Below are 17,002 nucleotides of genomic sequence, written 5' to 3'. Positions count from 1 at the left end.
CAGAGGCCATAAAAGCTCAGCCAGTAACTTTTGCATCAAGCCCATAACTCCATTTGAGTGATAGTATAGCTTTTTGAAGAACATCCAGTCTTGATTTAAAGACTTCAAGTGATGGAGACTCCACCATGTCAATAGGTAAATTGTTCCAGTGGTTATTTACCCTCACTGTCAAAAACGTACATGTTATTTCTAATCTGAATTTGTCTAGCTTTGGCTTTCAACTATTGTGCCTTTTTCTGCTCAATTAAAGATCCATCGACTATCAGAAATCTCTTCTCTTGCAGATATTTGTAGATTGTCACCAAGGCACCTCTTAACTATCTCTTGCATGAACTACATAGATTTAGCTTCTAAGTCTCTCACTCTAAGGCATTTTTTCCAGACCTCAGATCATTCTATAGTACTTTTCTGAACACTTTCCAATTTTTTAGTACCTATTTGGAAGTATGGACACCAGAACAAGGACGCAATATTCCAGGAATGGTCTCAACTAATGCCTTAGAGAGGGGTAATAGTACCTCCCTACTCCTGCTTAATATTTGCCTGCGTATGCATCCAAGGATTGTGGTTGCCTTCTTAGCTACAGCATTCTATTGGGAGCTCATGTTTGGGTGTCTATGAACCATTAACCCAAAGTCCTTTTCAGTGTCTCCATTCTAGGATACTGTCCCGTCTTCTAAGTGACCTGCATTCTTTGTTCCTAGGTATATGATCTTGCATTTGGCTGTATTCAAACACATACTATTCAAATAAGCTCACTTTACCAAACAATCCAGATCAGTCTGTATAACTGACTGCTCCCTGTCATGATTTATCACTCCACCAATTTCTGTCATCCACAGATTTTACCAATAGAGTTTATACTTTTCTTTCATATCACCGATAAAGTTTTTGAATAATATTGGTCCAAGCCTGTTGCCTGTTGAGCCCCCATAGAAACATCAACTGAGCTGGGATTCTTTAGTTGCCCAAGGCAGTCTCTGTGACCGTAACTATTTGAATAGCAAGAGAGACAGTTGTAAATTTAAGACCAACTACACTGGATTCTGACAGTGCTCCACAGGATCAGTGTAGCTTAATTTTGATGACTTTTTGTTTAAACATTTGATGCTCCTGCAGTGCTTACTGTTATATGCACAGCAGGGCTTAAATTCAGTCGGAGCTATCAGGAGCAGAGCTCTGATAAATGTTTTCAGACAAATGGGATGGAAGCCCCGAGCCCCAGAGCTCTGGAAAATACTCTGAGAATTTAAACCTGAGTGCACAGTGCAGCTTGGAAATAAATCAACAAATGGCCTTGAATTGATTCACTTTCTATGGTAGCTGAAGAGGATGAAAATTGAAAGAGCAGTGGTATGCCTCTGTTGTAAATAGAAAACCAAAACAATATAATAGTTTGAGTACTGAATCCTATGCAGCCATATATACTGTATATTATAGACACATGTATTTGTCATCTAAAATTTAAGAAATATTTAGCATAGGTAGAGAAATCAAGAAAGTTTATGAACAACCAAGCAATTATTTGAAACACTCGTAGTAGTAGTAAATAATTATATTCTGATAGCTCCCAAAGGCCCCAGGCATGACTGGGGCCCCATTGTTCTGGGTGCTGTACAAAAATATAGAAAAGAGACAATCTGAAGGGAAATTCTTGTATTCAGGCATCATAGAGGTGTATGTTTATGCTGTAGAGGAAAATCTTCACTGAGCCCTATTTCAGACACAACTCCAAATGCCTGCTTTCTATAAACCAGACCTCCCCTGTTCAAGTCTGCTGGTTACTTGATGAAGAGGGGATGATGATAGTCCTCATCATCAAATGCCAGGAGTATGCAGAATAAACATGAGTAACTGGAAGTATTAGCTTGTAAAGTTAAATTATGACTAATAATGCCCACAAACTAATAATAGGTGCTGCAGGTTGCTGACTGTGTATCACTGAAATTTGATTGTACTAAACATGTTTCTTAAATAACATCAGAGCTAGCTATACTTTTGTCTCCTGGCTTGTTATGTCTCTGCTTATACATAGGAAGGGCATAGCAACTCAGGGTTTTAAAGTTTCCCTTGCAAATCCAGTTGTTGGTTCTAATTGAAGAAGAAAAGCATTTGAAACACAGATAAGTGTGTTCAAACATAGCTCTTTCTTGATCTTTTTTCAGTGACTACCTTTTGAGATTAGTTTTCCCCATTAGATATAATTTAGCCAAAGTAGTAGATTATTTTGCATTAAACTGCATCTGTTTTAACATGAAACCTTCTTTGATGCATCTGTATGAAAAGCGCAATATGGATGTAAATGCATGTGTGACAATACATCGAATCAGTGATTGAAGCCTTTCCTAGGCAAAAGAATAATAAATTATATTCAGGATTTAAATACAATTTATATGAGGGAAATGTCTCTGATTATCAATTTTTCTGTTGGATCTTTTAGTATGAACAAAAACAAATCTATTCACAGTAAGCACATGATCTTACTGTAACCATTTTCCTACCACTCCCCGTAGCCAATGTTGTTTGTTACTGTCACTTCTTGTCACATCAGAACTTTAAAAATTAGAATCCCTTTAGAGCATGTTCTTGTCTTGATACTATGAAGCTGTCAGCCATATCTCTAGGTGCTAAAAATACTAATAGCTTAAATCATTAAAGTACTCTTTTGGGTAAGTAGTCTACATGTTAATAGTACAGCGTTTTTTCCTCCCTGAGCTTTGAAACAGTAAAATATAAGTCTTTAATGTGATGAGGTTGATATTGAGCTTTGCCTTCAGAGGAGAAATATGCATACCAAATCCCTGTGGGCCTGGTCCAAAATGCACTGAAGTCACTGGAAAGAATCATTGATTTCGGTGGATTTGTGGCCGATCCTGTAATGAAATCCCTCAATATGAAGGTGATCTAGAGTGCAGATTGATATTTTCTTAAGAGATGTATAAAGTGAAACTAACATGGAAACTGACTGGTGCTTACTCCTACTGTCACCAGCCACCTGTTAGGATTGTGATAATTAGTGGGAAATAGTAGTTAACTTGCGTGTTAGCTGTCTACAGTGCATCTTTCCTATAATCAGACAAGACATCAGCTTCCTTCTTCTCCACCCTCCAAACAACACCACTTTAAATTAATGAAAAAGAGGCATTAGGAAATGACTTTGGGCTGAAGTATGTTTATTTACTAATAATCTAATTCTTCAGTTAAATATTGGATGTGCTGATCAGTTTAAACAATTAGAAAGATCAACTGTTGTTGTTCAGTTGCTACACTGTAATATATGATGTTGGAGTCAGATGAACGGAGCATATATATTAGTTTTTTATTAAATTAACCCCTCTAATTTATTTTTTTCTCTTCTGAGCTATCTAGGTTGGAATTCTGTCATTAATTTGGGGGTTATGTAAAGTCTGAATAAAATAATTATTAATTTGTAATGTTCTATTTATTATTTTCATTGCCCAGTCTCTTTATTCAATTTGAATACGATACTGTGCCGTACGAACCAATCTTGCATTGAAAACCATGCAGGTACAGGCTCTACTCACAGAGTGCTAGGTACAGGATCAGAACCTTAGTGTTTAGGAAGCCTTTAGGGGTAGCAGGGTAGGTATCTTTTTTTTTTTTTTTTTGAGAGGGTAGGAAGAGGAAGTTTGTAGCCTGACAGTGTCTCATTTGTTCTTGGCTACATTTTAATCTAAGCTATTGCATGCTCACTACCTAATTTTTTCATAGTTGGTTTTCCCTATTAAATATATAGAGAGCATTTAAAAAATGAAGAACACACCTAAATGTCAAGTTATAAGGAATTTCATAGCAGTAGTTTTAAAAAAAAAAAACTTTAGACACATTGGATGTCTGACTGCATTTACAGTCTTCATTTAGGATTTGCATATTAAGTGACAATGGAAGAATTGAAGCTTGAAAATATCTGTGTTGTATAGTATTTTAGATGTCTGAGTGGAAAGTCTGTAATGCTTTTTGTCTTTTATTCATGTCAGAAATGCATGGTGATTCTATTAGAACATGGAAGACAATATTTCATGACCATCATAAAAGGCAAAGCGGCATATGGGATATCAAGATAATGTTTTTCATTCCTTTGGTGTACATTAACTTTTTATTTAAAACTTTTTGGTTTGGTTTGTCTTTTCTGGGAATTGTGAGACTGAGTCACCTGTGAATAAACATCTTCAGTCACAGCTCTAAGATAATTAGGTTTGTGTGGTTGGAGACAAAGATCGACACGGTTGGCTGACCCTAATTCATTGTATTGTGTGCTTACTAATGCTCAGGAGTCAATCATATTTTTGTAGCTATTCCCATGTACAACATTTGGAATATTAAACACTAAATTGTAGTGATTATTAATAGTGTCACAGAATTAATATTTTGCTTGGCTATAGATGGCTAACATTGGTTGAAATTCAGTAAAAATACTTCGGTGTAAAACATGTATTTTGTCATATGAGTATTATAAAATGATTTCTGGCCCACATCTTTTAGCAGACTTTTCATCATGAAAGGACAGATGATAAACACATGGCAAACAGTTGCACCAAAAATAATTCTAAACCAGCGCTTAGTTTTTCTAGATAATTAAATTTACTTGAAGTTAGATAAGCAAGATATCTGAATTAGCTGCATGTTCCTCTGACACAATGTTCTTTGAGGAAATGATGATTGCAGGTGAAATGGATTATTTTGCAAAGTAAACAAGAGCATATGAGAGTGCTGTAATCTAATCACCAGCGATGTTTTCCTAATATGTAACATATTTGTATGCTAATAATAGTATGTGCCTTCATTGTTGATTATATTAATTTTGACCCACTGTTATTCCATAAATCATCGTGAAGGTAAAACTGTAAGAGCAATAAATAAAATTCACCATAAGAAAGCTTTTCTCCACTTTTCTGAGTGTAGTATTCTGAAATATATAGAGAGGTGCCTAACTGTATATGAATAATTTTGAAACTGAAACTTGATTTAAAAGTGCATATTAGTCAGTTGACTATTTTATTTTTCAAGTTCAGTTGTTTAAAAGTTAGTGATGGCTCCAGGCAGCTGGAAAGCCAGTCTCAGAATATAAAATATTATTCTGAAAATAAACATTTTAACTCATAAATTCAACACAGCATGCCTTTAAAATGTCTTTTACTTAAAATCCCCTTCCTACTGAACTCCCTTCTACAGTTCTTTCAAATAAGGTTGTCAGTTATGTGGGAATAAATGAATCCTAGAAATATAGGGCTGGAAGCGCCCTCACAAGGTCTTCTAGTCTATCCCCCTGTGCCATGGCAGGACCATCCCTGACTGGTGTTTGTCTAACCTGTTTTCAGATGACGGGGGTTCCACAATCTCCTTTAGAAGCCTATTCCAGTCCTTAATTATCCTTATAGGTAGAAAGTTTTTCCTAATATCTAACACAAATCTCATTTGCTGCAGATTAAGCCAATTACTACTTGTTTTACCTTCAGTAGATTGGGAGAACAATTGACTATAATCTTTTTTGTAACGACCCTTAACATATTTGAAGATTGTTCCCCCTCAGTTTTCTTTTCTCAACATGAAACATGTCCACTTCTTATAAAACTTTCCTTGGAGATCAGGTTTTCTAAACCTTGTATTATTTTTGTTACTCTCCTTTGGACTCTCTCCAATTTATCTACATGTTTCTTAAAGGATGGTTCCTAGAACTGGACATAGTACTCCAGCAGAGGTCTCATTAGTGCCAAGTAGAGCAGGACAACTACCTCCTGTGTCTTACATATGACAGTCCTGTTAATATACCCCAGAATAATATTTGCCTTTTTTGCCACTCCATCCCATTTTTGACTCGTATTCAGTTTGTGACTCTCATACAATTTATAACCTCCAGCTTATTTTCAACATTACTACTGCCTAGCCAGTTGTTCCCCATTTTATAGTTGTGCAATTGATTTTTTTTCCCCCTCTTAAGTGTAGTAGTTTGTACTTGTCTTTAATGGATGTTTGCACTGTCCAGAATATGAATATATTCTCTCTACTAGCAGAATTAACAAAGGTTCTTAAAAGGTTAGTGCACTCTTTGGCCATTCCTCCGCTGTCTTTGCAAACTATTGATCCACCATGGATCAGGATACGGTATTAATCCTGATGTCGAGACTTTTTCTCTCTGTTTTGTTAGCGATCTGTTCCAGTTGTCCCACAGGTTCTTTGGTTCTTCAGGCTTTAATGGGGCCTCCTCTTGAGCTCCAAGGGGAGACGTTTTTATAGTTATTGTCATTTTAAAACTGCCTTCCTGCTTGCTACCATCTCTGCTAGATGGATTGAGGAACTGAGCTTCCTTGTTATCTCTGCCTGTTATCTCTGCAGTTTTTTCCCCTTTCCACCTTCTACCAATATCCTTTCCCAAGGTGAATATCAAATTCCATCTCAAAAAGCCCATTGTCATCAACGTATGTCCTAATTCAGTAAGGTCCCAGCATGGGAAGTTACACCTGTTAGGTGTTCTGAAGTTTTACAAAAGCAGAAAAGCAACAAAAATATTTGTTTGCTTTTGGGGTTGGTTCTTTAAATGCTGGATGAATAGCATCATCATAATGTAACAAGCCAAATCCGGGGGGACACGAAAACAAGTAATAAAACCTCCACTGGGTCTGATTTAGTGACATAACGCACAGTATTTAGATAATCATAAACACGACTTTTTCTTAATGTTCTGAGGAGGCCAAACACCTTTATCAAACAATGGCAAGAATCGAACTACAAGGGCTGTACTACTTGCATGTTGGAAATTTAGTCATAGACCTCATTGAGACTTATTCTGCAAGGTCCTAAGTGCCTTCAAATCCCATTTGAAATAAAACCACAATTCTTAACCGAGGGTGCGCAGCCTCCTGGGGATCCGTAGGCAGGTTCCAGGGGTCTGCCAAGCTGGGGCCCAGGGCAGAAAGCTGAAGTCCCGTCGCAGTGGGGCTGAAGCCAAAGCAGGACTGAAACCAGAGCCCTGCCAGAGCGGGGCTGAAAAATAGTTGTGGCACAGGTGGGCTGTGGAGTAGTATGTTTGCGGGGTGGAGGGGAGAGGCTCAAGGGAAAAAAAAGATTGAGAACCCCTGAAATAAAAGACCACATTCAGCACTTTGCAAGATCAGGCTCTGGTTTTGCTCTGATTGTATTATACTCATTTTCCACACAATACTGTAAATAAACTGTCGTCCTAATTCATCCTGTCACATCTACATGTATTACAATATTCCTGCAAGACTAAAGCACGTCTTCAAGTGAGAATGTCATTCATATCTTGCTACACTATGTAAGGAAGAAAGGGCTAATTACAATATGGAGAGAGAAGCAAGCTGTTAATGACATTCTTAAAATTGTCCAACATAATCTTGCATAAATGAATGGAGATGAAACAAAATGTAACTTGACGTTTACTGAAGGGATGTTGTGTAATATCTAGCTCTAAGGCAATGGAAATAGCTTGATATTTGTTAATTGTATTGATGAGTTATGGGACTTGGTATTTCATGTTATCAACCTGTTTCCTGCTGAGTGCTTGTCAATAGACTTGAATTCACGACTTACAGCTCTGTGCTGCTTGCTTGGATTGCTGCCTTTGTCTAATTTATTTTCTAATTTGCTGAGTCATACTAGCTTTCTTTTCTAACATGGCTAGGCAATAGATGAGGATACACCTGTCAGAGAATATGTAACCTTCAAATACGGCATGCACAATACAGAAAAATAAATGTCTGCAATGAAAATCTCAAAAACAGTAACATTAAAGTTGACATTAAAATATCTATTGCAGTTAAAGGTTTTCTGTTCAGCTACAGCAAGTTTACAAAAATCTTCCTTCTTTTACACTTTCAGATAAACCTCTTATATTGATATAGCCATATCTGCAGTATCAACACTTCCCTCCCTCCCCCTGCCCCCCTTTACCCACTCCTAAAAATTCCCAGCAATGTCTGGCAAGGCAATAATCACGAGTTTTAACATTGTGGGGTTAAAAGAAAATTAAAAACCACATATCTGGAAACGATTCAAATAGCCTTGTAGTGAGTGCTTCACGCTGCCATGTAGAAGGTTTAGATTTTTGACTGTGTCCTCCTTGGGGTACTATAGAGTAGGATTGCCTTGTATTGTTCTGCAGTGACCTCTGCCCCCCACCCTACACTCACCCCTCAGCTGAAGTAATGATGCGCTCTAATGAGAGCCTAATCTCTAGTTTCTTAGCTGAAAGGAACGTCTGTCTGATAACATGCTATTGAAGTTGGGGGCATCCTATATATAACTAAAAAAATAGAGAATACCCTCAGGGCTTTAATCTGTGTCCTGTCAGATGTTCTACAGGTATTTTTGTCATTTAACTACTGAAAGAAAAAAATCTTCCTTTCCTACATCATTAGAGGTAATCAATTTAACATGGTTAATTAATGCAAATTATTATAAGTGGCAACAGGTACAGAATTTCAGGGCACTTCAATTTCCAAGTAATATTTTTAGATTAGATTAAAAATATTTAGGATGCAAAAATGTGATTGGTTATGGAAAAAAGAAAATCCACAGATAGGTTATAATTTGGTCCTGAGGACTATAAATGCGGTTGTGATTATAAAATACAATCCTGTTGTAGAACTACAGTCTTTGTATATAGCTGAGAGTAAAGGAATTATCAACACTGACAAACCCAAATTTTACTCCTCCATTTATCCAAAACTAAACATTTCAATTTTAAGAAGAAATGTTCCCATGTTTGGTGTGTGTCTCAGTTGTGTAGCTGAAATGTCAGCATTGGTGTTGCTGTTCCTTTAGAAAGCTATTGTTTGTTGTTTTTTCCCTACCCTTTGCTTTTATAAGAAAAGTTGGATATGATTTTGGTGACTGTCAGTCCTGGACCTCTGCAGCGCGCACACACACACACACAAAATGAAAAGTGAATGACTAAATACTCACCTAGCAAGCTTTTTCTAGGCAATTTGCATGATACAAGAAGATAAGTAACTTGGTTCTAGATTTTTATTTATTTTTTTAATGTAGCTGTAAAAGAAAGACTGACTGTCTTGTTCTTTCCCTCCCACCCCTTGTATATCCCAGTAAGCAGAAGCCCTGAGCCCTTTAAGAGTGAGGCTTCTGTCTTTAAAGGTAGTGTATTTAACAGTCCCTAGACACTTTCAAAATTTGCCCTGGGGAATCACTAGCAAACATTCAGTTTCTTTTGTCAGGTGAGGGGAGAGAAGTAAGAGCTTGGTTCAGTTTCACTTTTTAATCAGAAATAGTATTTTGTTGTTAGGGGAAGTTTTGTCAAACTACCTTATTACATGTGGGTGAGATGTCAGAAGTGCCCAGTGTTCACATTTCGGGCTGGATTTTCTGACGAGCCCAGCTCCAATTTCAGCACCTAAATAAATTGGCCAGATTTTCAAATACTGTTTCAGCAGCCAGCAACTCCTATTCTCAGTGTTAGTTTCTGGGTGCTGGCACTTTGAAAAAATTCAATCACTTATTAAGGCATCCAAAGGAGAGCTATTGAGTGCTGTGATCTTTTGAAAATTTTATTCTCCACTGCTATTATCTAGGTCATTTACCTGTCTGGTCGTTGCTATTGCTCGGATATTTCCCCCCACCAGCTCCTGTTTTCGAACAGGAAATGGAGGCCAGGGATGGGTAAAAACAAATCTGTGTAATCCCAGGCTGAGTAATTTTATTAAAGCTCTTGGGGCTTTGTTAGATAATCTGTAACTATCTTCATAAAAATGGAGGTGGAGGGAGTTACAAATAAAAACACTCACCCTTTAACAAACTGGGCTTCGATCCTGTGAAGCAGCGGTTCTCAAGCCTCCCAAGGCAGGGGTGGGAATGTGCCAAGGAAGGTGAGAGTTGTGTGTTTTGGTGGATTTTTTTAAGAGCTCTGGCTGTCAGCTCCAGGTGGCTGGAGTTTGTGCATGAGGGCTGTGCACACCCAGGAGGCAGGGATAAAGGGGACAGCCGGAGCCCCATATCTCAGGCTCTCCTTCTGCCCTCCCCTCAATTCCTCACCAGGAGGTAGCCCGACCTTAGGCTCTCCTCCTTCCTTCCCCGCCCCCCATCCCTCACCTGGAGGCAGCGGGAAAGTGATATTGGCAAATACCAGGTTTCACCTTGCCACCCTTACTTCTCTGCTGCTGCTTGCATGGCACTGCCTTCAGAGCTTCTCTGCTGCTGCTGGCTGCCCAGCCAGCAGCCACTGCTCTCCATTCTGCCTTCAGAGCTGGGAGGTGATGTATGTACTTGTGGGGATAAACAACTACAGACACAAAGAAGGGAGGCCCAATCAAATACGTTTGAGAACCACTGCTGTAAAGGAATCTTGTTTGCAACCAACATCATGCTTCCACACTGATCAGGGTGTTAGTGTTTTGGTTTGGGGGTTTTTGTTACCAGTGGTTGGGCATTTTTTGTCATGGTGTAATTACAAAGAAATACATTAACATGATTTTGCTAATCAGGCTCTTGTAGGCACTAATTTTTCTGACTTTTTTTTCAGGACCCATGTTTTCTCTAATCCTTAATTCTCAGTATTGCATACTAATTGCTGTTACAGCACCAACAGAAAGCTGTGTTCCTCTAAGCTTTCTTTAATGATAATTGAGGTCTAGGCCTTGAGGCTAGCCCTTTTAACATGTAAGTGCCTCTTAAATGATTAATGATACATTTTCCAGATTTACAAAAGCAGGGGTATGTAATGAACCGAAAAGGCATATATTTCTTATACCTGCTTCTCCAAATACATGTATCCTATTAACTGCTTTTCCGAAAATGTTGTCTTAAATTATCACCTTTGCTCCCTCTTTAGGGTTTCACTTTTTAAAAAATTATTTTCTGCTACGTATGCTAGTTTTTGAAGATATTAAACAGGATTTTCTCCCCCCACTTCTACACGATCTTGCAATTATAATGCTGAACTTCTGATATCACAATATCAGAGAGGTAGCCGTGTTAGTCTGGATCTGTAAAAGCAGCAAAGAGTCCTGTGGCACCTTATAGACTAACAGATGTTTTGGAGCATGAGCTTTCGTGGGTGAATACCCACTTTGTCGGAACCAGATCAGCCACACCACCACCGGTTCATTCACCTGCACGTCCACCAATGTAATATACGCCATCATATGCCAGCAATGCCCCTCTGCTATGTACATCGGCCAAACTGGACAGTCTCTACGGAAAAGGATAAATGGACACAAATCAGATATTAGGAATGGCAATATACAAAAACCTGTAGGAGAACACTTCAACCTCCCTGGCCACGCCATAGCAGATCTTAAGGTGGCCATCCTGCAGCAAAAAAACTTCAGGACCAGACTTCAAAGAGAAACTGCTGAGCTTCAGTTCATCTGCAAATTTGACACCATCAGCTCAGGATTAAACAAAGACTGTGAATGGCTTGCCAACTACAGAACCAGTTTCTTCTCCCTTGGTTTTCACACCTCAGCTGCTAGAAGAGGGCCTCATCCTCCCTGATTGAACTAACCTCGTTATCTCTAGCCTGCTTCTTGCTTGCATATATATACCTGCCCCTGGAGATTTCCACTACATGCATCCAACGAAGTGGGTATTCACCCACGAAAGTTCATGCTCCAAAACGTCTGTTAGTCTGTAAGGTGCCACAGGACTCTTTGCTGATATCACAATGATTCCATGGAAAAAAATTAATGTCACAAACACAAGGTTATGACTTTACTAGAGGGTCCAGGAAAAAGGAGACAAGAGTTTGGGGAAAGGTGGTGGCCTTTCATGGTACCTGCAGTAATAGCAAAAGAAAATAGCAGCTGAAGCTCATTATTTGAAAAAATGTCCGGGCATGTGAAAATTCCTCTTTAAAGGCCTGTATTTCAGCAGGTCCTTGGATTTTTTGCCCTCTTTATCAAATTGCCCTGAAACATGCATATACTGTGGAAAACTGAATGTAGTTATTTCCCTTTTTCTTTTAGAAGTGCCTCTTTAAGATTTTGTGAGGATGAGGAACTCTTGAATTAAAATCAACCAGCGATGGTATCTGTGGAATTGAAACCTGCATTTTGTGTTCATGTGAACCCACTGTTTGTGTACAACCAACTAGTTTTTGAATTTTTCAGTGAGTCCAGTGGTAGCATGTGGAGTCACAGTTACACACCACCTGAAAGAATCCGCAGGCAAATGGTAAACAAACATTTCTGTCTGGCTGATTTTCTGTGAACCTCCAAAAGGATTTTGTGTGGGTTAATCGGATTTGGGCTTTTCCCCAGCACAAAGGCCAAATAACCACAGCTGACAGACAGTAGTGTCTTTACTTTTGTATTTACTGTATGTTAGCCCGTCAGCATTATTCTCTGAGACATTTCTGGAGAAGACTAGAAGGGCTAGGGTGGGAATGCCAAACTATGAGAGGCCTATATTGGAACTAGCTGAGGATATAGAAGTAGAATCTTCAGATATTTTCATATGTCCAAGATTCGATTTCATATTCAGAGCCTTTGTTTCTGATTATAGGTTTTTTTGGCACTGGAATTACCTACACTGCATAAAATAATTGTATCACATTTTAAAACTCCGTTTTTTTTATCGTCAACTCTGTAACAGAAGAGTTTGGTCTGTTAGTTTAAAGACTTGCTTTAATGTTTCAAACCTTCACGTGCTAGAAGTGAACATGATTTTAAAGGTTTTCAGACATTTTGTTTTCTTGTTGAAATTATGTATGTTCAGTTGCCGTATTTTCTGTCATTACAGTTTAAACTGCCACATTGAGGGCAAAGGCCTTTCAGTAAACGTTCACCTTGATGATCATATTGCATTAGTTTATCCCAATACTATTTATTACAATAGGTCCTTCTCTTCCTCTGTAGAATTAACTACTGTGCATGGTGTTTTTCCATAGGAATTTTAGTAACTGCAAATGAAAATAGGTATTTGGGTTTTGACTAATAAACCTCCCAGTTTAATGAACTGGTTATTTTCCGTACATCCTCTCCTAATGAGCTTAAAGTGCAGTAAACAAGATATTTGAATGAATAGCAGCATATCTGCTAACTGTGCTAATGGATATACATAAGAAAGATTATACTATGACCCATCTTTCATAAACATTGTAACTATGGATGGAACTTTACTTTTCTAGTTCAGTAAAGTTGATTTAAAGCTTTGCAGATGTGAGCTTTGTCCAGATAACAGCTGAAAATCCAAAAGACACAGATCTTTGTATAAATTGAAGCTCTTATTTTGCATTAGAAAACTGTTGTTTAGACAGATAAATTTAGTTTTGGAAACTAAGTAATTTCTATGCATTAGCATATGTCATACGTGTTGCGTACATACTGGTTCATGGCTGTCTTGACTCTAAGGCCTGGTTTACACACAGTAGGGTTTAGCTAGACAACTCTGCATAGTAGTCCAAGTGACATCTCTTCAGGTATTCTCTCCTCTGTGTGCGCACTGGGCAGATTGGCACCACTTGCTGCTTTGAACTCAGTTACATGTGTTGATGCTTATGCGTCAAAAAAGAGTATCTGAGTATTGGATAAAAGGACCACATGGGAAAGTTGTCTGTCAGTAAAACAGAATAAAATGTATGCTCAGGACTCAACCACCCAGTGTATCAACCAGATCTCAGAAAAATATTTGGGCACACTTTTATTACAAACCCATAGCAAACAGTGAGAAAGAAAGTAATTCACAAAAGGGATTCCAAAAAAAACATTCAGCACAAGTTGTGCTTCTTCAGATAAGGGAGCTGCAAGTCAAAGGTGTATGAACTTGAGTAGTGAAGAATGGGCTGTGCACACTTTGCTCGTGTTCATTCGGCGCAGGTAACCTCTTTGATTGTATGAGAGAGATCTGAAGATAACGTCAATAAGAACTTCGTGTTTCCTACCCTCATCAGGATGCTCAGGATGTTGTTCAAACAGCTTAAAATGCCACCGTAATAGACAGCAGCAGGCAAGAGAGGTAGTTGGTTTCCTACTGTGATCATTGTGTGGGTCAGAGTAGGTTGACACATGTGGCAGATGATATGTCTGACTGTTATTCTCTAATTTGTAAATAGTGGTTAGGAAAGCGTCAACAGACAACAAATAAGGAATTGTTTCTGTATAGATGAGATGTTATGGGGTTGCTAGCTTCCCCATTAGAGCTCTTCTCTGTCAAAGATCAGTGTTCTCTCAATGTTCAGTTCAGTTAGATCGTCATTGTGTTCTATAGTCACTGAATAGACTGGGGCACAATCACACTATCTAGGTTCTAAATACTGTCTGAGCACCATTACTACTTCAGTCAGATTTGGGTTCTTCAGCAGGCTGCTTGTGGTTTTTGTTTTTGTTTTGTGCAAGGCTTTTCTACCCAAACATACAGAAATCATTTGGTGAGAAGAGAGCCTAAAATGATTGTCCAGTAACTGATGCCAAGTTAGGTTATTTGTAGCATCTTCTAGTTCATCTGAATATCAGACACGCGTGGTGTTTTCATTACCATTTCACACAACTATTGGAATGCAAAATTATTTGTGATGTCGATGCAAATGATAAATGTTTCTCTTCTGGAGGAATTTCTATTCACTCTTTGGCACATGAATATGAATTTTAGGATTACAAGGATGAATCAAATAATTTTATAAATAAAACATGTAACTACTGAAATGACTGACAAATCTTTATAATGTAACTTATTTAAATAGTGTCTGATCTGCAAAATATCCTGCATGCCTCATGCAAACAAGTTCTCTCTATATTACATCAATACATTCTTCAGATTTTCTTTAAAACTTCCAAAAATATTTTGTGCCAAAAACTTTAGGCTACCAGCTATGGATAGATTTTCTAAAGAGCTTTGCAGCAGCTCAATCTCAATTTCACAAAGGAATGTATTATAGTTTCCACATCAGGAGAAAAACAACAAAACGTCACACGTCGTGAGGGAAATGGCATTCTCCCCACATGCGCTGACGTGAACAACCCAGCATAATTTCAATTTTATGATAACATAACTGCAGCCAATTCTGGTTATCCAGTCTTGCCTGAAAGCATTACTGATACTCAAGATTGAACCGGTTCATGATGATACAAAGTACTACCACTTCTATAAAAATGTAAAAGTGGCTTGATTCAGATGTACAGCTATTGATCCATTGAAGCCAGTCATAGCTGCATATGCTCAGATGTTCTTAAAATCAAGACACTTCTAATCTAGGTGCTTAAATTGAGATTTAAGATCATAATTTAGGCATCCACATTGAAAATGTTGGCCTTAGTTTGCAGCCCTTATGGCTGCAGAGATGTCACTGAAAGTGACACAGTGCAGTGCTGCAGTACAGACATGATCCAGCGCAGCTGGATCATTCAGGGGTGTGAAGAGGTGTGACCCCTGACCCATCACAGCTATGTCAGCAAAAGCTACTAATAGAGGTCAGTTATAGTGGCAAAAGTGCAGTTTTGCCAGCATAACTAATTTCACTTGAGGGGAGGGGGATGCAGTGAGCTGTACCAACCAAAGCACAGCTTTGCCATTATAACTGCGTGCACACTAGGAGTGCTTTACTGGCACAGCTATACCACCAAAGCGCTCCTAGCCTGAGTGTGCAGATAGAGCAAATTTAACATTGGCTCAGAACTTCAGTAGCTGACACCATCCATTAGCTTCCTGCGGGAATGGAAGGCCCTAATGCGGCACAACTGGAGAATTAAGGGACTTCACATTGAAGCCTTTGGCATACTGGGGGCAATGCAGAGAAGAACCTTCACTACATTGATCTTCACGTCCAGTACGTGGGCTATTAAAATTGGCACTGTGATTTTTTACACCTTGCAAATGTACTAAACGTTTCTAGGGGAAATCTAGAAATCATTCCTTCATTGCTGCCACAAAACATTAAAATGTAATGTCAGTGCTTTGAGATTCTTAAATGAAAACAGTTAAATAGGGTGAGAGAGACAATGACCAGGAAGAAATCTGAATTGGAAAAATACCTTACACTTCAGATATTTTTGTGTTATTTCAAAGTATTCATTCAGATCTGTGTGTGTGTGTGTGTGTGTCTGTATATGCAGTTTTCACATTTACTCTTTTTTTATACGAAACAAAACAGAGGAAAGGTTTTTCTTTAAAAGTAATATTTCATAAGTCAGCTGGATAAATTTGCCTACTAGTTATCTCCACCTTTAAAACTTTTATTACAACTGAGTTGTTTAGGATGTCTGATCTTCTCTTGGTTAACATGCATAATTCTAAAGGACCCTTAATTATTTAGTTTAGCTGCATCTTCTGTAATAAAGATTCTGACATCTATTTCATTATCAGTCAACTGCAACTTGACCATAAATATTTATTATATTATTAAAATTTTCTTGTTGTTGACTTTGTTGCAGTTTTCTCTTTTTAACGTATTTTCCCCCCCAAAAATGGTTCTGGCCATTTCTGTAGTCTGAGCTTTTAACAAATACTGTTAAATTTTAATTGTGGATTTTACTGTAATGTAATGTTGAAAGATTTAACAATGTTCAGATGAGTACGTAGAGGGGCATACAGATGGTTGTGGCAAGAGATGATGCCTGTTCTACTACTTTGTTTAATATTGTGAAAGGTCCACTGCTGTTTTAATTCTTCACATTTACAAACTGGAAAACGTTATTTATTCCTCAATCTAAACAGTGGCAAATCCAAAAGAGCAACTGTGCACACATAGATTGTTCCAATAGCAAATCCTTTAGCATGTTTGTGCAAATGCAAAAATTGAATGTAGACTGCAAGAAAGTGCAAATGGTTAATGGCTATTAGTGAGGAGGGATTCCCAAACAATTAGATAGTCTCTGATTGATTGTCATGTTGTTTCTGCTTGGGGTGCCATGTTTGTGGTTGGGTTATTTTGTGGTTTGGCGGTGGTTTTATTTTTAATTAAGTGCTTATCAGTAGAGAACTCCTTGCCATTGTAAAATACTCCAAAAAATGTTAATTTCTAATCATTTTATAGCCACGGATCCAGAGTACCTTCTGTTCGCACTCATGCAAAGAC

General features: G+C 38.1%; 1 protein-coding gene across 4 annotated transcripts in view; it reads left to right on the top strand.

The window, feature by feature from the left end:
* Positions 1-17,002, top strand: part of UBE2F (ubiquitin conjugating enzyme E2 F (putative)) — a 128,917-nt gene that overhangs the window by 99,754 nt on the left and 12,161 nt on the right. Inside the window, exon 9 of one of the 4 annotated variants that reach the window (XM_039495855.1) lies at positions 3,999-4,907. The exons of 1 other annotated variant lie outside the window; for it this stretch is intronic. In XM_039495855.1, the coding sequence (XP_039351789.1) occupies positions 3,999-4,085 (87 nt within the window). In that variant the 3' untranslated portion in view covers positions 4,086-4,907. Of the gene's footprint in view, positions 1-3,998; positions 4,908-17,002 lie in introns of those variants that run through there. 2 more of the 4 variants (XM_039495851.1, XM_039495854.1) reach the window with 2 other exon arrangements.

Source organism: Mauremys reevesii, linkage group 11 (assembly GCF_016161935.1).
Source record: "Mauremys reevesii isolate NIE-2019 linkage group 11, ASM1616193v1, whole genome shotgun sequence".
NCBI lineage: Eukaryota > Metazoa > Chordata > Testudines > Geoemydidae > Mauremys > Mauremys reevesii.
This window is presented reverse-complemented; position numbering and strand designations above follow the sequence as displayed.